General features: G+C 49.4%; 1 protein-coding gene across 4 annotated transcripts in view; it reads left to right on the forward strand.

Annotated features, from left to right (window-relative positions):
* Positions 1–1,520: 1,520 nt before the first annotated feature.
* Positions 1,521–26,002, forward strand: part of LOC122927358 (very-long-chain enoyl-CoA reductase) — a 50,445-nt gene continuing 25,963 nt past the window's right edge. Inside the window, exons 1-4 of one of the 4 annotated variants that reach the window (XM_044279131.1) lie at positions 1,521–1,625; positions 17,538–17,588; positions 19,153–19,204; positions 21,372–21,416. In XM_044279131.1, coding sequence (XP_044135066.1) covers positions 1,611–1,625; positions 17,538–17,588; positions 19,153–19,204; positions 21,372–21,416 — 163 coding nt within the window. In that variant the 5' untranslated portion in view covers positions 1,521–1,610. Of the gene's footprint in view, positions 1,626–16,776; positions 16,815–16,903; positions 17,589–18,157; positions 18,199–19,152; positions 19,205–21,371; positions 21,417–26,002 lie in introns of those variants that run through there. The other 3 variants (XM_044279133.1, XM_044279130.1, XM_044279132.1) reach the window with 3 other exon arrangements.

Genomic DNA, 26,002 nt, shown 5'->3' on the forward strand with positions numbered 1-26,002 from the left:
ACAACGCTTAGTGTGAACAAGGAATGGCCATATATACTAGTTTCTGTTCAAATACGGCATGCAATATCCCATAGATGTGCCCAAAGGCTTTCATAGCTATATGTGCCCAGTCAACAGGGCAGGGCCAGTTCTCCCCTGTGTACAGCCCCCTCGCCCAGACAACACTTCCTCCTATAAGCCCAACACACAGCCATACCTCTAGAACAGCCCAGCTGTCAGTCTCCCGACACCCCCTCATCATATGCAGGCTTATTCTGCAAGGCACTGTCATGATAGATGCGGCTCATCGTGACAACGACTCACCGCGCTCAGGCCGGAAATAGACAGCGGTCAGATACTGGAGTGAGCAGGGTCAGGAAGTGGCCGGGGCAGGGGCGTACATAAAAATAGTAGGGGGCGGGGCCATGCGCTCCAGGGCCGATTGCGGAAGAATAGCTGGCTCATAAAAGCAGAGCAGCCGCATAGCGCTATAGGCTGCCAAGAGTGGGCGGGGCCAAATAGTGTGGGCGGGGACTTCTCTGCGCTCCGGGCCCCCCAGTGGCGCGGGCCCCATAGCAATGGCGTGGTCTGCCTCTATGGGCGGTACGCCACTGCGTCTGGCCCTAATGCATTCTCAGTGGAGGCGGATCCACTGAGAATGCATCCGTCTGCCAGCGCTCAGCCTCCGCTCCGCTCAGTGAGCGGACACGTCCAGACTTATAATGGAAGTCAATGGGGACGGATCCGCTTGAAGATGACACCATATGGCTCAATCTTCAAGCGGATCCGTCCCCCATTGACTTTCAATGTAAAGTCTGAACGGATCCGCTCAGGCTACTTTCACACTTACAAATTTTTCTAAGTTATAATGCAGACGGATCCGTTCTGAACGGATGCAAACGTCTGCATTATAGGAGCGGATCCGTCTGATGAAACATCAGACGGACCTGCTCCGAACGCTAGTGTGAAAGTAGCCTAATAACAAAAAAAGTAAAAATGTCAGCAGCAATGAAATACCACCAAATGAAAGCTCTATTAGTGAGAAGAAAAGGAGGTAAAATTCATTTGGGTGGTAAGTTGCATGACCGAGCGATAAACGGTGATAGTAGTGTAGTGCAGAAGTGTAAAAAGTGGCCTGGTCATTAAGGGGGTTTAAGCTAACGGGGTTGAAGTGGTTAAAGAAAGGCTCTGCTGTTGCCATAGCAACCGGCCTAGTACAAGGGACAATCCATGGTGGCCACAGACCGCGCACATGAGGTAGTGCGCACCCAGCCCCCTCCCATGTGCCCCGCTACAAATAGCCCGACTTCTGTCAATCATTCCCGGCACACCTCCGACGCCCATTGGATGGGTAGAAACGTGCCATCATGCTTTCTATTGATTGGTTTTCTGTCACTCATTCAAGCCCCTCCCTTGACCCCGCCCATTACACGGTCGTCTAATTCCGCCCATACAAGGAACTGAAACTGCGACTGGCTGAGCGTTCTATAGCCCCGCCCATTGACTCTGGTTTCACCATCGGATTGGCTGTAGCTGCTGTCCGTCACCATGTCGAGCGGTTTGCCCTGCCCCTGGCTGGTTCCCTGGCAGGTAACGGCTGACTGTAAGTGGCGTAAGCCCTCGGCGGAGCCATGAAGCACTATGAGGTAAATTAAGGGCCGGGGGGCTGTGTGAGGTGTCCGGGCGCATGTGAGGGGGGATGGCCGCGGAAACGGGGCTGTACAGAGATGATTGTAGGAAATGTGGCTGTGGAGAATGAGGGCCTGGGAACTGGTAGATAGGGGGCCGCGGAGGGTCAAAAGTATTCGAGACGCGAAGTAGAGTTATAGTGAGGTATAGCGGGGGCTGGCAGCTAGTCAGGGTCGCTCAGTGCTACTGGGAGATCATGGCAGACAGCCTTCATCATAGCCCTTCAGCAGTTTATTTTTTTATTATTTAAGGGTATGTATTGTGCCGCCATGAGTTGGGCACAATGGTATGTGGGCATGAAGCAGTGTTGGCAGAATTGGGAAGCCCAATCTGTAGCCGGGCTCTGGGATAATTTGTTTCTATGCCATGACAATCCACAACACCTTTTAATCAGGTGTAACTCGTGACACCTTCTATGATGTAGTCCCTGGCAGTTTTTGGTTTATCACAGAATATATAATTTTTATTTATTTATCAAGATTTGGGCACAATTCTGCCAAGATATGGTCACTTGAAGTTGCAGGAATGAATCCTGAGGCTGCACTACTGAGGCACCTGATGTCTCCCAGTACCGGGCGGTCGCTGATCCCCTGATGTCTCCCAGTACCGGGCGGTCGCTGATCCCCTGATGTCTCCCAGTACCGGGCGGTCGCTGATCCCCTGATGTCTCCCTGTACCGGGAGGTCGCTGATCCCCTGAGGTCTCCCAGTACCGGGCGGTCGCTGATCACCTGAGGTCTCCCAGTACCAGAGGGTAAAGTCCCTTGATAATGGTGCTGCTTTGTTAACCCTTCACTGTCAGAGACATGAGACCCATACATGTACAGGTCACCCAGGAAGCTGGTCATACACATTAGATAAGTGTTGGCTGAGGCTGCTGATCCTTTTCTACTTGGGGACATAGGTCGCTGTCAGAGGTGTCTAGCAACTGCTTTCTCCCCATTCAAGACATGCATAGATGAGCTGAGGATGCATGTGTATGGAGGGTCAGGAGACGTGGACGTCGGCTGGCTGCCCGCTGTCTGATGTGCAGCCAGCCCAACCTTGTGGGGAATGGGTGACCCATGCAAAAGTCTTAAAGGGCCCCTAAAGTTAATCTGTGCAGCTAATACCTACTGCCTGCTGTGCCTTGTGAATGGGCAGCCTACGAGCTGTCGCAGGGGTATAACAGTATGTGTTCATGGCACATCCGCAAAATTGCGCAGGGCAAAGGTATTTTCTGGAGATCCGGTGATGTACCGGGCTCTCCGTGGGGCCTAGCAGTGAGCCCGGTGATGTCACCGGCACTGATAGGCGGGCTTTAGCGCTGCCCTAGCCTGTAAACCGCTAAAGCTGGCCCAACAGAGCCTGTAACGTCAGTGACTGCGCTGCTGGGCGGAAGCCCCCGTCTGGTAATGTGCCGAGGTAAACGAGCAGCCCTCGCCCTGCGCGATCCAGCGCTCATATCACAGGGGCTGCCGGGGTGAAAATGTGGGTATGTCCAGGTTTAGCTCTGAACCCGGACAACCCCTTTAACCTTTTACGTAACTTGAATGGGAAGAAGAGAATAAGCCACTGCCAGACGGCTCCTCCCGAAATACACAAGGATCAGACATGGTGATATCTAACATGCCTGACCCTTCCCTCCCCCGACATTTCTGTTCACGGCCTCCCCCATACACAATACATGATTCGCGTGTTTGACAGAGATTTAAAGGGATTATCCAACTTTTTTTTTTCTTTTTAGTGGCCAGTGGGGATCCTACTTACCTTGTCTCCACCGCCAGCTCTGCAGTTCCCGTCTTCCTGTTGATGATTGGCACATTACCGCTGCAGCCAATCACTGGCCTCAGCAGTGGCCTGTCACCCAGTGATGTGCCGCATGAGTTACAGGTCACCGGCCACTCTGTGGTCTAAAAAAAATAAAGTTGGATAGCCCCTTTAATGCGGAACTTAACCTGTTAATGACCAAGCACTCCAGAGCACCGTACACGTACGCCATATGATTGCAGCTCGTTCCCCTGCTCACTGACTGTCGAGGCGGCTGATTTCACCCGTTCACCTGATTTCATCCCTCGAATGCCACAGTTACCGCAGAAAGGTCCCTTTACACAGACTGACAATCGGGGCAATTATTGGGGATGCAAGTTTTTAGAAATCTTTGTTTCCGATAATTGACCTTTGTGTCGGCAATCGCTATCGGAACGAGCGAAAGCTCAGCGTCTTTCTGGGCAGCAGATCGCCACGGGGATGAGCGATGACTGTAGTGATTGCTTGTCCCCGTACAGCGGAGGTGATTGCTGCGTGTAAATGCAGCCCTCATCTCTGCTGACAATCAGGCAATTATCAGTAATTTCTGGTTCATTCCCAATAATTGCCTCTCACATCGGTCCATGTAAAAGGACTTTTACAGTCCAAAAAAAGTCGTCTTTTAATGACTTCTTGGGGGACATATTATGTGCCAAGAGTGTGCCATTCATACGCCCATCTGAACGAGCCCTTAATAAAATGCATATGGCCCTAACGGGATATAAAATTTAGGACCCCTATAATCTTAATGGGGTTATACCCAGGAATTTTTTTTTTTAGGAAAAATAAATCTTGTCAGCATAATTAACTGTTGCATAAATTAATTTGATAAGCCAACATCTTGAAACACAAGATGATCTAAATGAGCAAAAACTGTCTGGTCATTAAAGGGGTTGTCCAGTGTTTATATATGGGTGACCTGTGCTCAGGATAGGCCTTCAGTATCAGATCTGCCACGTATCGGCTCCTCTGCAGTAGTTCCATCTCTAAAATACACAGCGCCACCCACCCTGTAGTGGAGGGGGCTGGTTACTACAGCAACGCTCCCATTCACTCCAGTAACCATATGGGTAGATGCACGCGAAGTCGATGCCGATTATTTTATTCCGTGCGGATTTTAAAAACTTCAGCAGGTCAATGTATTTTATTTTTCCTGACCGGATTTTCTCCATTCACTTCAATGGGGAGAGTAAAAATCCACATCAAACCTGCATGTGAATCTGCACAAATTGATGCGGATTGGCTACACTGATTTCCCTGCGAACACCTGCGGATTGTCCGCACACAAATCCTCAACGTGTGCATTTACCGTCCTCTACCCCCACGATCAATATCAGATCGGTGGGGGTCCGACTCCCGGCAGCCCTGCCAGTCATCTCATCCTTAGTCTATGACGTCACGTCTATCGGTCACATGGCCTTTTGGCTGCTTAGTCCCAATCACATGAATGAGTTTGAGCTGCAGTACCATGCACAGCCACTATACCATGTACGGCGCTGTGCTCGGTGTACTATGAAGAGGACACTGCTTTTGTCCCAGCACTGAGGACCCTCCATCTTGAGGATAGGTCTTCAAAGTCCCAGACATCTCCTTTTAAGGAGGCTTCCCATAAACAACATTTATCACCTGTCCACAGGATATTGCAGGGGGTCCAACCTCTCTGACCCTGCCGATCATGAGACTGGGGTTCCCTGAGTCTTCTCTGTGAGTGGAGCGTTAGTGCTCATGCATGATCATCGTTCCATTGATTTCAATGGGATTGCTGAATATAGCACTGGGCTGTCTTCAGAATTGAGTGGAGTGCACATTACTGCTCTTGCACTGGTACCACAACAACACCACACTGATTCGACACACACAGAACTAAAGCCCTACTGCTACGTGGGGTTAACACATTTGCTGCCAACTAAGCTAAAAAGAGCGCCTAACACTAGTCCCCACCCGACATGTTTCACCGCGATGCGGCTTCGTCAGGGGTTCGGGGTATTAGCGTCGGCGCGCTGAACAAACAAGGGTTATATGCCCTAGGTAACGCCCACTGTTTGTATATTGCAGGAGACCCATTGGTCATAGCCGCAAGGGGGCGTGTCTCCGAAGTCACGTGCGCAGACGCCTAGTGACGGGGCGTCAATGACTGGCTCGGGGTGGGTGGACGCCTGGTGATGAGGTCATCGCTGGGCGCCTGTGCACGTCACGCATTGGCCACGCCCCGGACGGCCGTAACCAATAGCTCAACCGCTGCTTAAACAGTGATATGGCCGGGCGCATGCGGCCTGTGGTGACCCCGTCACTAGGCGTCTGCGCACGTGACTTCGGAGACACGCCCCCTTGCGGCTATGACCAATGGGTCTCCTGCAATATACAAACAGTGGGCGTTACCTAGGGCATATAACCCTTGTTTGTTCAGCGCGCCGACGCTAATACCCCGAACCCCTGACGTAGCCGCATCGCGGCGAAACATGTCGGGTGGGGACTAGTGTTAGGCGCTCTTTTTAGCTCAGTTGGCAGCAAATGTGTTAACCCCACATAGCAGTAGGGCTTTAGTTCTGTGTGTGTCGAATCAGTGTGGTGTTGTTGTGGTACCAGTGCAAAGGCACCCAACGTATTGGTGTCCGGAACTTGGGCCCAGGTCCCAGGACGCCAAGTAATAGGGCATACCCAATTGTGGTCAACTGTCACCAACCACCCACCTGCACATATATCTCCCCTATCAAGTGAGAGAAAAGCAAGTCTTTACACAAATTTGCATTGCCACCTGACAGTTTTAAAATGTGTGTTTTTTTTTTTTTGGGTATCTATTAACTCCCTTTTTAAATGAACTTAATAAAGTAATTGTCTTAAACTTCTAAATTAGTAGACCCCTATAGGGACTTTCTTTGGTCTTTTGACCAGTGGTGTATTTGAGGGTTAATTCCCGAGGGTCTGACTAGGGCCTAACTTCGTGTACCACATTACTGCTCCATTCACACAGGCCAGCGTTCACATGATCGGTGGTGGTTCCCGCAGTTAGACCCCCAGCGGTGGTATAATTGTCACCTATCCTGTGGATAAATGTTGTTTATAAGGAAATCTCTTCAACTAGGATGCAGGCGATCATGGAAACTCTTTCAGGGCGCATTCACATGACCGTAGTGTTTTGTGGTCTGCAAACTGCGGGTCCACAAAACACTGATACCGGCACAGTGATAGAAATGCCTATTCTTGTCCGGAGAAGAATTGGACATGCTCTGTCTTTTTTTTGTGGGGCCACGGAATGATACTACGGATGCGGACAGCACATGGTAAAATGAATGGGTCCACACCCATTCCGCAAAATTGCGTATCAGGTGTGGACCCATTCATACGGTCATCTGAACGAGCCCCGAATAAAATACATATGGTCCTAACTGGATATAAAATTAAGGACCCCCTATAATCTCAATGGGGTTATACCCAAGATAGGTTATCAATATCAGATCGACGGGTTCGTCACCGGGGAATCGGCCATTTGAGGAGGTCGCGGCTGCACAGCGTCGTCCATCAGATAGTGGCTATGCTTGGTATTGCAGCTCAGCCCCATTCACCTGAAAGGGACTGAGCTGTGCTTTGGCCATGTGACCGATGTGCGTGACGTTACTGGCCTCTTCAAACAGTTGATCGGTGGGAGTGTCAGGTTTTGGACCCCCACCTGTCCTGAGGATAGGTCATCATTAATCAGAATCTCAGAAAACCCCTTAAAGGATCACATGACCCCATAAAAGTGGCTTGGTGGCCAGACTGATCCCAGGGGCACAGAGCAGGAGGGGGCGTCCGATGCGGCTGTATCCTGTTCCTTTGATAACATACGGTGGATATAAAAAGTCTACACACCCCTGTTAAAATGTCAGGTTTTTGTGCTGTAAAAAAATGGGACAAAGATAAATCATTTCAGAACTTTTTTCCACCTTTAATGTGACCTATAAACTGTATCACTGAATTGAAAAACAAACTGAAATCTCTAAGGTGGAGGGAAGAAAACAGAAAAAACTAAAATAATGTGGTTGCGTAAGTGTGCACACCCTCTTATAACTGGGGATGTAGCTGTGTTCAGAATTAAGCAATCGCATTAAAAATCATGTTAAATAGGAGTCGGCATACACCTGCCATCATTTCAAGTGCCTCTGATTAACCCCAAATAAAGTTCAGCTGCTCTAGTTGGTCTTTCCTGAAATTTTCTTAGTCGCATCCCACAGCAAAAGCCATGGTCCACAGAGAGCTTCCAAAGCATCAGAGGGATCTGATTGTTAAAAGGTATCAGTCAGGAGAAGGGAACAAAAGAATTTATACCACGGAGCACAGTGAAGACAGTCATCATCAAGTGGAGAAAATATGGCACAACAGTGACATTACCAAGAACTGGACGTCCCTCCAAAATTGATGAAAAAACGAGAAGAAAACTGGTCTGGGAGGCTACCAAGAGGCCTACAGCAACATTAAAGGAGCTGCAGGAATATCTGGCAAGTACTGGCTGTGTGGTACATGTGACAACAATCTCCCGTATTCTTCATGTCTGGGCTATGGGGTAGAGTGGCAAGACGAAACCCTTTTCTTACGAAGAAAAACATCCAAGCCAGGATACATTTTGCAAAAACACATCTGAAGTCTCCCAAAAGCATGTGGGAAAAGGTGTTAGGCCTCTTTCACACGGGCGTCATGGATTTGGTCCGGATAGGATGCGGGTGCATCGCGGGAAAATGCATGATTTTTCCTGCGCGAGTGCAAAACATTTTAATGCGTTTTGCACGCGCGTGAAAACAATCGGCATATTTGGTACCTGAACCCAGACTTCTTCACAGAAGTTCGGGTTTGGGTTAGGTGTTGTGTAGATTTTATTATTTTCCCTTATAACATGGTTATAAGAGAAAATAATAGCATTCTTGATACAGAATGCTAAGTAAAATAGGGCTGAAGGGGTTAAAAAAATAAAAATAATTTAACTCTCCTTAATCCACTTGTTAGCGCAGCCCGGCTTCTCTTCTGTCTTATTCTGTGAGGAAAAGGACCTGTGGTGACGTCACTGTGCTCATCACATGGTCCACCATATGATCCACCACCATTTTGATGGATCATGTGACGGACCATGTGATGAGCACAGTGACATCACCACAGGTCCTTTTCCTCGAAGAAGAAGAAGAAAGAAGAGAAGCCGGGCTGCGCGAACAAGTGGATTAAGGTCAGTTAAATTATATATATATTTATTTTTTTTACCCCTGCATCACTATTTTACTTAGCATTCTGTATTAAAAATGCTATTATTTTCCCTTATAACCATGTTATAAGGGAAATTAATAATGATCAGGTCCCCATCCCAATTGTTTCCCAGCAAACATGCGTGAAAATCGCACCACATCCACACTTGCTTGCGATTTTTCACGCAGCCCCATTTACCACAAAGTAGAGCATGCTGCTATTTTCACGCAACGCACAAGTGATGCGTAAAAATCACCGCTTTACCCCTGCATCACTATTTTACTTAGCATTCTGTATTAAAAATGCTATTATTTTCCCTTATAACCATGTTATAAGGGAAATTAATAATGATCAGGTCCCCATCCCAATTGTTTCCCAGCAAACATGCGTGAAAATCGCACCACATCCACACTTGCTTGCGATTTTTCACGCAGCCCCATTTACCACAAAGTAGAGCATGCTGCTATTTTCACGCAACGCACAAGTGATGCGTAAAAATCACCGCTCATGTGCACAGCCCCATAGAAATTAATGGGTCCGGATTCAGTGCGGGTGCAATGCGTTCACCTCTTGCACCTGCGTGGAAGAGGCCTTATGGTCTGATGAAACCAAGGTTCAACTTTTTGGCCACAATTCCAGAAGATATGTTTGGCGCAAAAACAACACTGCACATCACCAAAAGAACACCATACCCACAGTGAAGCGTGGTGGTGGCAGCATCATGCCAAGGGGCTGTTTTTCTTCAGCTGGAACTGGGGCCTTAGTTAAGCTAGAGGGAATTATGAACAGTTCCAAATACCAGTCAATATTGGCACAAAACCTTCAGGCTTCTGCTGGAAAGCTGAACATGAAAAGGAACTTCATCTTTCAGCATGACAACGACCCAAAGCATACATCCAAATCATCAAAGGAATGGCTTCACCAGTAGAAGATTAAAGTTTTGGAATGGCCCAGCCAGAGCCCAGACCCGATTGAAAATCTGTGGGGTGATCTGAAGAGGGCTGTGCACAGGAAATGCCCCCGCATCTGACAGATTTGGAGTGTTTTTGCAAAGAAGAGTGGGCAAATCTTGCCAAGTCAAAATGTGCCATGCTGATAGACTTATACCCCAAAAGACTGAGTGGTGTAATAAAATCAAAAGATGCTTCAACAAAGTATTAGTTTAAGAGTGTGCACACTTATTCAACCGTATTATTTTATTCTTATATTTTTTCTTCCCTCTACCTAAAAGTTTTCAGTTTGTTTTTCAATTGAGTTGTACAGTTTATAGGTCACATTAAAGGTGGAAAAAGTTCTGAAATGATTTATCTTTGTCTAATTTTTGTTTATTTTTTACATCTCAGAAACCTGCCGTTCTAACAGGGGAGTGTAGACTTTTTTACATCCACTGTATCTTGTTCGAGCTCCATCTCATGCTCTTGTAATGTCATCCAGCCACCATGCGGAGGTGATGGGACCAGCGCCATGCCAGATTGAAATGGTGCTCATTCAGGGAGTAGTCCTTCGGTCGTGAACGCACAGTAACTTAGTCACAACGGGCGAGAGCTGGAGGGGGCAGCTGCTACCCCTGGCCTGGTCCCCCCTGCTGTTCTGCCTGTCCTCCGCTATGTGGAAATGCTGTTAACACCTTAGTGAGATTAATGCTGCCCGGAACATCTCCGGCTACTGTGTTCCTCACCCGGCCCGCTCTCCTAGTGTATTGGGTGCTCAATGAGCTACCTTTTTGGTGGTGGGTCACCTTTTACGAACCCACTGAAATTGGGGAACCTCGTGTAAGAGTAACCTAATATATACAGTCAGTGATATCAGATGTCTATATGTGGGAAGGCAAGCTGAGTGCGGAATACAGGCTGTACTGAGTTCAAAAAAGGACATGTTCCTTCTCTTGGTAGGCCTGTATTAGTACCAGTATTCCCCATGACATTGCATATCTGGAGCAACTTTTCTTAGAACTCTGTCTTGATCCATTCCTCCAGAATTATTGATGGGTTCCTTTGAATTCTGGAGATAATTGTTCCCCTTGGCAACAGCGTGTGCTACTACAGAGCCTGATTGGACGCTGTCCGTACGTAGGGACAAACGGCATGGTAACACCCAGATATCAATAGATGATTACATTTGCAAGAGGAATAAGAGAGTAGCGGTACGATGCAGATTTATGAGAAAATATTCTCCAAAATGATTTACAAAAACACATGTCAGAAGAGATGACAGATCCTACTTAAAGGGGTTCTCCGGGAATTAAGAAAATGAAAATACTTTAATATTACTTTATTATAAATATATTCTCAAATACCTTTCATTATTTATAATGGCTCGTTTTGTCCGGGTAGCAATCAAGGGAAACAAAATGGCCGCTGTCCTATTAGTTCACACAAAACCTGCCCTGATCACACATGAGGACAAGTTACTTTAAAACACTGAGGTAAAGAGCTGCCTCATCCTCCTCCTCTTCTATTTGTCAGGGATTATGATACTGAATACAGCTGATCAGATCTTCAGCGGAATCTCTGTAGGAATGGAGTTGATGAGGAGACATGAAGTACAGAGAGGACGGACAGGACAGACTGTGGTAATGGTGACTGTATACAAGTGCTGCTGCTCATTACCCACACCTCACCCTCCTCTCATGTCTCCTCATCCTCTCCATTCCCACAGAGATTCACCTGTATTCAGGATCATGATTCCTGACAAGCAGAGCAGAGAGGAGGATGAGGCAGCACTATGGCTCATTGTGGTGAAGTAACTTGTGCTCCTGTGTGATTAGGACAGGTTTTGTGTGTACTGATAAGACGGCGGCCATTTTTTTTCTCCTAATGATTGCTCCCTAGAAAAAACAAGCCCTATTAAGTAATGAAAGGTATTTGTGAATATATTTATTATAAAATAATATTTAAGTATTTTTCATTTTTTTTAATTCCTGGATAACACCTTTTTAAAGGGGGTGTCCCCAATGTCTGATAAGTGCGTGTCCCACCTCTGGGGCATAGACCTATCTCCAGAACGGAGCGCGCAAAGTGAAGGAGGCCTGGCTATTTTTTTGGCAGTCCCATTGAAATGAATGGGACGAGCACCACTGCTCCATTCACTTTTATGGGGCTGCCGGAAACTTTTTGACTGCTCTTACAGGAATAAATGAATTGCGGGCTCTGTTCTAAAGTTAGGTGCGTGTCTAACCTCTGGGACCCGAACTTATCTCCCAATGTTTGAGGTGAGGCAACCCCTTAAAGGCAGCCTGTCAGCAATTTTCAACCATGCTGAACTGCTAACTGCACTAGTTGGGAAGGGGTGGCAGGCACTGGGGAGGAAGCTGGTTGCACGGGGGGGCTTAATTCGTTTTTTGTTATTAGAGTACTCAATTAATCGATAGAATACTCGATTACAAAAATAGTCGCTAGCTGCAGCCCTAGTGCGTTCCTATCAGATGGGGGTGTAACGGTATCAACCGTTGGCGACGTCCCTCTCCCCTGGTCAGCGTGGCGCTGTAGAGCTGCTCCAGAGACTTCCAAGCAGAGTTGTGATTACAAGAGCTAGTAGTGATATAGCTGTTCCCTACAACATGAGACGAGGCTGCGAGTTGAGGGTAAGAAGAACAACATTTATTGGTGCCACCCTTGGCCTTATATACCAGTCTCCATGGAAGAGGACCTGCCCTGGAGACCTGATAGAGAACTGCGTGACAAGCACACAGACCAATGGAAATAATCACACAATCCGGGACAGTCCCACACAATGTCTCCCCTCTGCCTGGGAGATAATCAGGTTAGACACTGTAGGTATCCTAATCATCTCCAGACAGTAAAACCACACTGTGTATAAAGACCCCCATACAGGACGTACAATGTCTCCCCTCTGACTGGGAGATAATCAGGTTAGACACTGTAGGTAACCTAATCATCTCCAGACAGTAAAACCACACTGTGTATAAAGACCCCCATACAGGACGTACAATGTCTCCCCCTGACTGGGAGATAATCAGGTTAGACACTGTAGGTAACCTAATCATCTCCAGACAGTAAAACCACACTGTGTATAAAGACCCCCATACAGGACGTACAATGTCTCCCCTCTGCCTGGGAGATAATCAGGTTAGACACTGTAGGTATCCTAATCATCTCCAGACAGTAAAACCACACTGTGTATAAAGACCCCCATACAGGACGTACAATGGCTCCCCGCTGACTGGGAGATGATCTCAGACAGTAAAACCACATTTCTTTTTTTATATGCATTAAAAAGTACCCCAAAATCCACAATATTCAAACAGACAAACAGTGGGCTTCTGTTACAGGGGGTCTCTTGTATTGGACTCTCATCATCATAAGCAAAGTACAATAGATCTGCGATTAGACATAAACTGACTGTATCATTAAACGCCCGGGAGGTGCGGCCGGCACAAGGACCAGGTTTTTCAGGTTGACCATGTTCATGTGAATCGGCCCTAAGATGCCCACAGGCATCTTTATAATATTGGCGCATCTCCTGGCAGTTTGTGCGCCAGAAGCTGAATCCTACAACAGCTGTGAGCTGGAACGTTTCTGGCGTAAATGATAATACATCAATATGTAGGGCTGTGTGGAGACCACGCCCTCCTCCTAAGCCCCACCCACTTGGGGGTCACATTGTACTGTGGATACTTTATGCATCATAACTTGCGATTTTTTTTTTTTTTTTTTTAAACGCCACTTTTGTAAACCATTAATAAATCTTCCCCCAGTGTTTTCCATTGCAGCACTTCTCAGAGCTGTTCCTAGATCTGCTTCTTCAAAGGGGTTATTCGAGACTATAAAAAGCTCCCCAATATGCCGGGACCCTCACATTGATTCTACTTACCTGGCTTCCCGCGCCGCTCCTGGTCCCTGCACCACCGCTGCTGCTTCTCCCTGTGCGCGGATGAAAACATGTGGGGTGGGCGGGGGGGAGCAGCCAATGGCAGGCGGGGGACGAGCCTTGCTAACGTCACCTGCGATGCTAGGGAGGCTCGTCACCACCTGCTATTGGCTGCTCCCCCCTGACGCCGGATGTCTTCATCAACGCACGGGGAGAAGCGGCGGTGCGGGGAGCCAGGTAAGTATATTCAGTGTGAGGGGGGCCCGGCATATGGGGGAGCTTTTTATAGTCTTGGATAACTGTCACACTTAGACCCTAATTTAAATTTTCATATATGTAGTTACTAATAACATGATATTCCAGAATCAGTTACTATTAGACTGACTTACCCCATATTTATTAAGATTCAGCCCTTAGCAACCAGTCTGCATAAAACTGCAATCTCACTATTCAGTTAAGATGGCCGCCAATGCCCTCACCCTGAGGCTAATCTCGCCTACCCTCACTAGCCAGTAACAATAGCCCCCCAAAAGTGTCAGTAACCAGAGCCCTCCCCCTAAAGGGTTAATCTCCTGCAGCACAAAGGGGTCCTCTTACCACATGTTGCTTTCATTTATACACTGAGCAGACGGCAGATCTCCCTTCCCTGGTCTGCGCTGCTTCTACTCTGCATTGTCCAGCTCTGCTGAGTGAGGGAGCGTCTGCCAAGCGCAGGGACAGGGAGAAGTGCACACAGCCCAGGCACTGTTATCAGCTGCTGGGGAGGACCTGGCTTTAATCATTTACACACAGTCCCTGGCTGTCTGTAATCTGACCTTGCACGCTGTGAGCTTCTGCGTCCCCCGTCCTTCAACACATAGACGGACCATGCCTAGCAACCTTATTTTAAGCAGAGGTAAAAGTAGGCAGTATAGGGAACAAAACTGTGGAATTAAGGGGTAATTGAATACACAGTGAAAAGTTTAAATAGGGCCACCAAGGAGATATTAATCACCACAATCCAATACTCAAAAAAAAAAAAATGACAGTTATACTTTAAGGCTTTCACATCTGCGTTTTCCTTTCCGGTTTGAGACTTGGCACAGGCTCTCAAAACCGGAGGAAAACGTTTTAGGCTACTTTCACACCTGCGTTTAGGTGCGGATCCGTCTGGTATCTGCACAGACGGATCCGCACCTATAATGCAAACGCTTAGATCCGTTCAGAACGGATCCGTTTGCATTACCATGAACAAAACGGATCATGATAATGCAAACGGATCCGTTTTGACTTTACATTGAAAGTCAATGGGGGACGGATCCGTTTGAAAATTGAGCCATATTGTGTCAACTTCAAACGGATCCGTCCCCATTGACTTACATTGTAAGTCTGGACAGATCCGTTTGCCTCCGCACGGCCAGGCGGACACCCGAACGCTGCAAGCAGCGTTCAGGTGTCCACCTGCTGAGCGGAGCCGAGGACAAACGGTGCCAGACTGATGCATTCTGAGCGGATCCGCATCCACTCAGAATGCATTGGGGCAGTACGGATCCGTTCGGGGCCGCTTGTGAGAGCCTTCAAACGGAACTCACAAGCGGAGCCCCGAACGCTAGTGTGAAAGTAGCCTTAGTTTTGTCCCTATTCATTGTCAGTGGGGACAAAACTGAACAAACCGGAACAGAGTCACCAGAATGCAAACCGCGGTTTTGTGTCCGGTATGGGAAACTGAACATGCCGGCACCAAAAACTATGTAAGTTAATGGTGCTGTATTCGGTTTTTGCGGGCACAGGAATAAATAGGGATCCGGCACGGTTTCTTCATTTTTGATATAATACAACCAGATCTATTCTGAACAGATGCAGCCGGTTGTATTAGTCAAACGAATGCAGATGTGAAACAAGACAGCAAAAATGCAGATGTGAAAGTAGCCTAAAGGGCATCTGTCAGCAGATTTGTCCCTATGACACTGGCCTGTTCCATGTGCACTTGGCAGCTGAAGGCCTCTGTGTTGGTCCCATGTTCATATGTGGCCGCATTGCTGAGAAAAATGATGTTTTAATATATGCAAATGAGCCTCTAGGAGCAACGGGGGCGTTGCCATTACACCTAGAGGCTCTGCTTTCTCTGCAATTGCCGCACCTTCTCCATCATGTCTGGTCCTGTCAAAGTTGAGGGCACAGCAGTTGCAGAGAGAGCAGAGCCTCTAGGTGTAATGGCAACGCCTCTGTTGCTCCTAGAGGCTCATTTGCATATATTAAAACATCATTTTTCTCAGCAATGCGGCCACATATGAACATGGGACCAACACAGATGCCCTCAGCTGCAAGTGCATATGTAACAGGTCAGCCAGTGTCACAAGTACAAATCTGCAGACAGATGCCCTTGAGGGCCATTTTTTTTTACTCCTTGCATTTTACTAATTTTGGGCTAAAAATAATTTTTTTAATTGGTCGTAAAAAAAAAAAGTTTTTCCTCTACAGCTTTCAGTTTCAATGCCTCTCTACAGGTGACACTGAATTTGTCAGTGAGGTGCTCACCTCAGTCTGCTGCCCTTATCTCTGAACTCCTGACAGCTCACAAATGCTTAGTATAGCTAAATTCTTATCGGGGGTCAAGCAGGTAAGATGTCGGTCCTGGTCGCAGTAGCTGACCATCTGTGTGTGCTTACATGTCTCTAGAAATCCAAACAACTTACAGTATTTCAGAGCCATTGACCTCACCCATCAGAAAACCATTAATAAAGGCTTCTTGGTTGTATATTGGGATCCCATTTATTTAGGGTGTCGTTCAAGTGACCATATCTGCAGAGCATTGCTCCTGTGATGCCTTTTGAATGGTAAAAAAAAAATGTAAGAACCCAAAAACCCAGACCTGCCTGACTGAGCCAATTTAGCTATCGCAGGAGGACTAGACGCCGCTAGGTGCTCACCCACAGAAGGATTTGCTCTGATATATGATTTCACAAGGTAATATTGTAGATATAGCTATCCTGTTGCTGTGAAAGGGTTAACAAAGCATCTGTCAATCAAAGAGTACTCACCTCTGGTGCGGTAGGTCTCGTCGCTTGCTGGAGGGTCTCTTTAGGGGGTTGCCTCTCATGCTGTGTTTTCTCCCTCTCATGTTGTGTGGGGGTCTTGTGTTTGCCACGTAGGGGGAGGTAGTATAGGGGGCAGCCTATATTTAGGCTCCTGGGACTGAGCCCAGATATTTGCTGAGATCAATGAATGCCAAGAGACAACCGCAGAGGTGTAGAGAGACATCCTCGGCTAGAGGGAGGGCTGAGAGGCAAAAAAAAGAGTACAGCATGTCCGGGGATCATACACAGAAATGGCAGAAGTTAGGTGAGGAAGCGATGATCATTCAAGAAGGTTGGCACACCCAGCGAGGGTGGGCAGAGGCGAGAAGATGTGGTCTACGGAGGAGATGATAGTGTCCATGTGTGGGGTCTCAGTGGGTGGGAGTCTCGGAAGTGTAGAAACACTGACAGATGTGAAATAGTCCAGAGAGTGATAAATATAGAGATCTGCTTCATATTACATCTGGACAGTCCCGGTGTGAGACAGCCAGTGGGGGGCGAACATGGAAGAGAGAACCTGTATGTGAGGCTGTGAGCACTCTATAGAAGAGATTTAGACTGTAAGAGAGGGAGTTGATGGAAGCAACTACATAGGACACATAAGAAAGTGATAGCCAAGCACTGCCCTAAACTTCTACACCTGTCATAGAGACCGCTTCCACTGGCAGAGAGGTCTGGGTTTAAAGATTGAGACTGCTGAGGAAGCAAAAAGATTGCTGGGATAGTAATATATCCCTGAAAATAAGATCGTCAGGAGGCACTAAGGAAAGGGGAGACATCGGTCAATACAGAAGGAGCTTTCCTTGAGGGTATAAGAAAAGTCAGTTCATTTTCTTCAAGAGTATCTTCCGCTATGGATATTAACTCTGTGATTTCGGAAATAAGACGTCCTAAATCTCAGAACGATAGTCCAGGGAGCGCCAGACGTGGGGCTGCTAAAACTTCAAAGAAAAAAGCCCCTGCTAAACGTGCTACTGTTTATTTTGAGGTGGAGATCCTGGATGCCAAGACGCGGGAGAAGCTCTGCTTCCTGGACAAGGTAAGGAGCCACTGTGCGAGTGATGCCCAATACATTGCGTAGGTGCTACTGGGGAGCCCATATTGTGTGGGCGGGTACCATAGATAATTCCACATTGGCAAGTAATGGAGAGGACATCAGAAGTCTTGGAGTAGAAGTGATATTAGGGAGATAAGAGTGAACAGAGGTGGGTGAGGCACAGTGATACGGTTGAGCATTGGGTGGAGGGGGCAGAAGATGTCCAAGCTGTGCATGTGGCACCTACTGGAGCTGATGGATGCTTCATGGTAACTAGTGGAGAACAGAAGACATCAGGAGATCTTGTCCTTGGAGTAAAGTAGATGGGTGCCTTTTAGGGTTTTTGGGATGATGAAGATGATACAGTAGGCTGGGGACAATATATGCTTAGGTCACAGGTGGGGGGAACAGCAATAGCAGGAGGACATTGGTTGGCAAGGTAGATGATGTGCTGTAAGTACTTGAGATTGGACAGCAAGTGGGCTTGTACTTGGAGAATGTCCATGGGAGCAGCTGCAAATGAAGATGAATGTTTGGTGGTTGGGGAGTTGTTGAAGAGAAGATCATGGATACTGGGAGGAGGCAGCAGATCTGTGGGCCATAGGATGGAATGGTAAAGGATGGGATTGAAGATGTTAGGCCTGATGTGCAAGTAGGGGAGAGGACACCAGAAGAGGTAGACTTTTAGGGTGAAGAGGATGGACATAAAGTGAACAGTGGTAATTGGGGGAGTTGGTCACTAAGAATGGGGCAGAAATAAAGGGGAAGAGGGATGGTAAGAGATACATATGAAGGACATGAGTAGTTTGGGAAGCTTTGTGGAAATGGTAATCCTTGGCAGACGTTGGCATATCAAGAACCTGCTGGAACAGGGAAAAGGTCACCACATTGGCCACATTTTAAAAGAATGTGCCTGATGGGCTCCGTAGTAGATAATACAACAGTGAGTGACATAGTCCTGAGCTTGTTGCCCAACTCTGGCCTGGAGCAGGAGATTTACTGCAGGACACCAGCTCATTACATGATATATACATTCCAGGGATCCATTACATGAGTATCCGGTTTAGGACTATGTACCAGCGTGCATGTTGTGCGAAACACATTAGGCCCAAATGTAGCTGTAAGAGAAGCTCACAGATGCCCGTCCATTCAGTCTGGGGAGGGGTCTTGTGTTGTTTCTGCATGCAGTTATCCCCCTCATTATTATGCATTGGAACGTGGCGTTGAATCCTCTCTGATGATAAGATCAGTAAGGCTACCTGAGCTCAGCCACGCCTGATGGAAGGGGCCCCTGGAGCTTCGTGTTAGAGGGATTGTCCAGCAGTATAATAACAAAACTATACACCAGTCTGCTCAGCTCCTCCATCATGCTGCCTGCAGATTAGACCCTGTTTTGAACGTAACCTGTTCCTTTTAAGATATTGAGAACATAGCTTTTCGACTGGGCTGTCTGTGTTGTAGCCCATTTTGTCCACCAATATCTTTCTGAGAGACTTGTGTTAATTGATGTGAGTTGTACGTAGTAATATGAGGTCCTGATTTGCTGTATATTCTCCTTGTGTTCTAGGTGGAGCCCAATGCTACTATAGCAGAAATCAAGAGCATGTTCACCAAGTCCCGTACGTAGTAAGGAAGTGTCCTCCTGACCCCTGTCCATGTGTGACCACAGCAATTCCAAGCTGCTAATGATATTACAGCCAGAACACACAGATTTCCCTGCGTTCCACCACCTGAGTAATGAAAGCAATAAGACCCATTCTCCAGCTGACACCAGCAGATGAGAGCCCCATTCTCCTGAGGCTCTGTAACAGAGTTAGACATTTTAAAGGGATTTTCCAGGATTTTAATACGGTCTGTTCTCAGATTAGACCGTTAATATCTAATTGGCAGGGGTCCAACACCCCACCCCCGCCAATCAGCGGTTCCCAAGTACCTCAGATGCAGGAACTCCACAGCTCTGTTCCCTGTAATGAGCGATGTTGGTTACTGCACAGCTGCTCCCAGCTGATCAGCGGGCGTGAGGGGCATTGGATCCCCACCAATCAGATTTTGATGGCCTATCCTGAAGATTAAAATCCTGGAATGCTCCTTTTAAAAGCGTTATCCAAGATCTATAATGTCCCCCATATGCCTTGGCCCCTCAGAGGTTATACTTACCCAGCTCCCCGCCACCCTTTTCGCTTCTGATGCCGGCACAGCCACCTTTGCATCTCCCCGTCACGCGGATTAAAACATTTGAGGGGGGTGGGGTGGGGGGCGGCGGCGCAGCAACACCTGCAACGGAGACCAAGGTAACTACAACCAATACGAAGGGCCCAGGCATATGGGGTGGGGGGGAGCATTATAGATCTTGGATAACCCCTTTAACTTCATCCCCCCCCGGTGTGTTTTTATTGCGTTTTTCAGCAAAAAGCAAAACAAAAAACACAATTGATAAAATGGCATTTAAAAAAAACCACTTATTGAGGTTTTTTTGTGTGGCTTTTTTGGCATTCTTAAATATAGCTTTTTTTCCGTGGGCACTCTAGAAAAGAACCACGCTGACGTGTTCTGCTTTTTGTGGCAGCGTCGCGGCAGGTCCACTACTGCTGTTGCTCTTTGCATTGCAAAGGTTGAAAGATGCAGGTAACACCCACAGCAACATGCATCATTGGGGGACACAGAAGACCATGGAGATAGCTGCTGCCACTAGGAGGCAACACTAAGCAGATAAAATGTAAGATCCTCCTATCTGCTATACCCCCGGGTCCTGCAGTGACTGAGCAAACCCATTCCTCCTTACAGGTCTGCTACCATTTTCTTTTTTGGCAATACAGGAGGTAAAAGCCCCCTGTTACCCTATGGTCAAGGAAGACCACCAGGTACAGCAGACCACAAAATCTGCCGTAACCTGCCAGCAAACGTGTTGCCTTTCATCAAGTTCCCATTTTTCCCACACCAAGGGAGCAGCACGCTGAAGAGGGTGACCCAGCTGGCTTTGGGGCAGAAAAATTCAGAGGGATAAGTATCCACTTCTTGTGGAATGAACTAGTTCACACCCCTCCCAAATTCCTGCCCTTGTTCCAGGTCATGCTCCTGACCTGGCTTATTAAAGGGATTGTTTAAGATTTTGATATTGATGACTGATACAAATTATAGGTCATCAGTAGCTGATCTATGGGGGCCAAACTCCCAGCACCCTCACTGCTCGAGTGAGCGCTGCGGCCTCCTCATAGCCCAGTTGCGTCACTTTCATAAGTCACATGGCCCAGGCACAGCTTAGTCCCACTCAAGTGAATGGGCCTGGACTGCAGTACCAAGCACAGCCACTATATAATGTACGGTGCTGTGAAGGGTCCGCAGCGCTCACCCGAGTGCCGTGTCCTCTTCAAACGGCTGATCAGTGGGGGTGCTAGCAGTCAAACCCTCGCTGATCAGATATCAATGGGCCGTCCTGTGGATAAGCCATTAGTATCAAAATCTCAGACAAACTAATAGAGGCTGCAAACAGTATGAAGACATTAACAGCATTCACCGTGATCTGTAAAATTAGACACGTCAATATATTTTTTTTTTCGGGAAGTGCAGAAACGTTCCTTATTTTTACAGAATATCCAAGAATTACGGACCGTTGCCAAACTTGGTGACAACCAGTGTGGCTGCCCATGCTTCTGACTTTGAAGGGCAGCCAGGGAACTTGTGATAAAGCAGTCCTGCCTAATAGAATGTGGAGGAGTTGTAAGTCATGCAATTACCAATCAAGATTGAATACACTGGTTGTTCATTGTGTTCTTTTTATTTTTTAAGATCCTGAGTGGTATCCTGCCCGGCAGTCTCTGCGCCTGGATCCCAGTAAGTTGGACCGTGTGGGGTGTGAGAAGCCTAACACTATTGTTTCTGCTCTTGATATTGTCTTACTGGTGTGACTTGCAGCTTCCAGAAAATATTCAGGGGCTTTTGTCACTTTGAGAGATGTAGCAGAGCTGAATTTATCATCGCATTTGTTGCTGCTTTTTCTCGCCCATTTTCCTTGGGGGACACAGACCTTGGGTATAGCTCAGCTCCCTAGGAGGCGTGACACTAAGTAAAACTGTTAAGCCCCTCCTCCATCAGCTATACCCTCAGCCTGGAGATAGAGGCTACCAGTTTTAGCTTAGTGTCCAAGGAGGCAAGACACTCCCTGCTACTGCAGGGCTGTTTTCTCCTTGTTATTTTTACTTTTTCTTCTAATTTTGTTATTTTATTTTTTCCTAGGGATACCAGAGACGCATTAGACCTCTCTGCTCTCCCGGGGTTGAGCTGCGCCAGTGCCAACTTATCTGCACTGCTGCCTCCCCCACAGAAGCAATAGGAGGATCTGGGCAGCAATGGCTCCCCTACATCCCGCCAGCTAGGGGGTCGCCCGCACGCCAAGCCCCTCTTCCAGCTTCCTGCCACTGCGGTGCCAGTGGCTGAAGGGGCGACCCTGCTGGAAAGGACTGAGGGTGAAGACGTCGGACGGTGAGATGGCTATTCCAGCCCATACCCCGTCCCTATCTGCAGCATCTACCCCTCTGGGTAAGGGGGGCACCCGTGGTCGCTCATTCTGAGCGCTCATCTGCAGGACAATGCAGCACAGCAGCATCCTCAGCACCCCCACGCCGTTCCCCCCCACGCTGCTATCTTTCTCCCCCCCCCCCCCCCCCCCCCCCCTCATTCGGGGCTGACTCCATTTTTTCTCTTCTCTCTCTCCCCCTTCCCGCCGAGACCGGGGGGCGGGGCTTAGCGGTCCCGGCAGGGGGCGGGGCTTACACGCGCGTCATTTTGGGGGCGGAGCTACGTTCTCCTTCACAGGAGACATTTCAAGCGCTGGAGGGGGTGGAGCTTGTTCCCCGCGCTTTCTGCTGAGGTTTCCCGCGCTTCCTCACTCCTGACAGGAAGCTGGGACACGGTGGGGGACTCTAACCTCCTGTGTACATCGCTCGGCTTCTGTGGGCGCTCTCTGCTGCTCTCTGCTGCTCACTGCTGTTCATTGCTTCTCTGCTGCTGCTGATCTGGGCCATCTCCTGACGTTCTTCTGAGGCACTGGTAGGACAGTTAACCCTCTCCTAACCCTCCTGGTCATAGCTGCTATAACCCTTTGTGGTCTCTATATTAGAGTACAACCACACTTCAGCATGTCAGATCCCACAGGTGCCCCCAAACCCTGGTACCATGCCTGTACCGCCTGTAAGGAACTTTTTCCGCGTGGGCAATCTGAGCCGCATTGCCTTGCATGTCAGGCCCCGGTGCAGGGCCCGCTTCCCGCTGCGCCCCCCGGTGCCTCTGAACCCCCTGACTGGGCTAGGTCTCTGTCTCAGGCGGTGGAAAGCCTTACACACGTAGTGGGCCGTCTCGTGGATAGACCGCCTCTCCCGCAGGCTGCCACAATCCCTGTCGCACCCGCTGGGACTACCGTTTCTGCCGCCCCCACTGGTTCCCTGCCTCCCAGCGAATCTTCCAGGGCCCGGCATACTCAGAAACGTTCAAGGGTTGAGCGCACATCTTCTCCAGATGCTTCGCTCTCTCCGCCATGCGTGCGAGCTCAGTCAAGTCTATCCTCTCAAAGGGATACGCTTTCTGAGGGAGAACTGGCGGATTCGGAGGTGGACATGGACTCAGAGCTTCCGTCCAAATTGGCGTCCGCGGTGGGGCATCTTGTCACTAGCATCCGTGATACCTTTCAGCTACACGATGACCCCCCCAGCTCTGAACAGGCCGGCGTGTCCTTTCTCCGCCCCAAACAGGCCTCCAAGGTTTTTCCCATACACGCTGATTTTTCTTCTGTGGTATCCAAGGCTTGGACTCGGCCTAACGTCCGCTTTATTACACCCAAAAAGCTGGACATTTGTTATCCCTTTCCAGCGGATTCTGTGACCACGTGGACATCCCCGCCTAAGGTTGGTCCTCCCGTGGCTCGCCTGTCCAAAAGCACTACTATTCCTGTACAGGACGGATCTTCCCTCCAGTCTGTTGAGGACCGTCGTACGGAATCCCTCTCCAAGGCCATATTTACTGCCTCTGGTTCGGCCCTTAGACCGGTCTTTGCCTCCGCCTGGGTTGGCAAAGCGGTCTCTGAATGGGGTTTGCAACTGGAACGGGAGTTAGGGTCGGTCGTCCCTGTTCAGGACCTCCGTTCCTTAGCCCAACTAATTGTTCAGGCCGGAAAATTCGTCTGTGAGGCCTCCCTTGATGCGGGTGCCCTCATTGCCCGTTCCTCTGCCCTGGCAGTTTCTGTCAGGAGGGAACTCTGGCTGAAGGTTTGGGCGGCGGACGCCGCTTCCAAACGCTCTTTGGCCGGCCTACCATTCACGGGTTCCCGCCTGTTCGGAACCCGTCTGGACGAACTTATATCAGAGGCCACGGGTGGGAAGAGTACTCACCTCCCCCAGTCCAGGCCAATGGGCGCCCCCCGTGGTCGCGCTGGTTCGTCCCGTTTTCGGTCCTTTCGCATGCCCACCGGGTCTAGACCCGCGGCCAGTTCTTCTTCCTCTGGCCCAGCCCAGGATAGACGCAAGAAGCCGTTTTTTCGGACGCAACCTACCTGGCGCAAGTCCCAGCCTGCACGGGCTCCCACAGGCCAGCAGCCCTCTGCCTGAAGGTGCGCCCCCACCCACCCGGGTGGGGGGCCGCCTTCTCCTATTCAGGAACGTATGGCGGGCCCACATCTCAGACGCATGGGCGCTCGAGATTGTATCTTGCGGATACAAAATCGAATTTGCGTCCATTCCGCCAGACCGTTTCTTCCGATCCCGTCCTCCGCGAGATCCCGTACGAGTGGCCGCCTTCTTCGCGGCCATTCACTCTCTAATGGACAAGGGTGTCGTCGCCCCCGTGCCTCCGACGGAAAGGTTCAGGGGGTTCTACTCGAACCTCTTTGTGGTTCCCAAGAAGGAAGGCTCAGTGCGTCCGATCTTGGACCTAAAACGCCTGAACCGTTTTCTCCGACTGCAGAGATTCCGGATGGAGTCTCTCAGGTCCGCAGTGGCCTCCCTGGAAAGAGGGGATTTCATGGCCTCAATCGACATTCAGGATGCATACCTCCACGTTCCGGTTGCTCCATGTCATCACCGCTTCCTGCACTTCGCGGTGGGGGACGATCACTTCCAATTCGTCGCCCTTCCCTTTGGTCTGGTGACGGCTCCTCGAGTGTTCACCAAGGTCCTGGCCCCTGTCTTGGCCCTTCTACGTTCAAGAAGTGTTTTTCTTCTCCCATACTTGGACGACATCCTGGTCAAGGCACCCTCCTTCTCTCAGACATCCCGCATTGTGGAACTTACTCTGGAGACCCTGACGCGGTTCGGTTGGATTATCAACCACCCCAAATCTTCCCTTACCCCCTCCAGACGGCTGATCTTCCTGGGGATGCTCCTGGATACAGAGTTGGCGGAGGTCCGCCTTCCGTCGGACAAGCGTCTGGCCCTTCGCGGGTCGGTTCGCAGTCTCCTCCGTCATCACCGCCCTTCCCTCAGATCCAGCATGCGGTTGTTGGGAAAGATGGTTGCCTGTTTCGAAGCGGTGCCGTTCGCACAATTCCTATCCCGCACCTTTCAGAGGGCAATTCTGTCGGCCTGGGACAAATCACCGAGGAGTCTGGACAGGACCTTTCTTCTGCCTCCCCTGGCTCGGTCTTCCCTCGGCTGGTGGTTGCATATCCCTCTAAGGGGGAAGTCCTTCCTTCCACTGAACTGGCTGGTGATTACCACAGATGCCAGCTTACGGGGGTGGGGGGGGGGGGGTTTTCCCTCCCCGGTCCGTCCAGGGCGTTTGGTCTCTATCGGAGTCCAGACTTCCAATCAATATTCTGGAACTGAGGGCGATTCTTCTGTCCCTCAGACACTGGACCCATCTGCTGAGGGGCCACCCTGTTCGGATCCAATCGGACAATGCCACGGCTGTGGCATACATAAACCATCAGGGAGGCAGCGATGCAAGAGGTGACCCTCATTCTCCTCTGGGCGGAGACGCACGTGCCGGCCTTATCTGCGATTTACATCCCGGGGGTGGACAACTGGGCGGCGGATTTCCTCAGCCGGTCCACCATCGACCCGGGAGAATGGTCCCTGCACCCAGAGGTGTTCGAAGCCCTTTGTCTTCGCTGGGGTCGCCCCGACGTGGACCTCATGGCCTCCAAATTCAACCACAAGGTCCCCCTATACCTGGCCAGGGCACGGGACCCGAAGGCATACGGCGCCGACGCGCTCGTCCTTCCGTGGCGCGAATTCTCCCTTCTGTACGTCTTTCCTCCTTTTCCCCTCCTGCCACGGGTTCTTCGGAGGATCGCGGCAGAGGGCGTCCCCGCGATTCTAATCGCCCCGGATTGGCCCCGCCGGTCTTGGTACGCCGACCTAATGTTGCTGTTGGCAGACGCACCGTGGCCACTGCCCTCCAGGGAAGACCTTCTCTCTCAGGGACCGATC

Source organism: Bufo gargarizans, chromosome 2, assembly GCF_014858855.1.
Source record: "Bufo gargarizans isolate SCDJY-AF-19 chromosome 2, ASM1485885v1, whole genome shotgun sequence".
Lineage (NCBI taxonomy): Eukaryota > Metazoa > Chordata > Amphibia > Anura > Bufonidae > Bufo > Bufo gargarizans.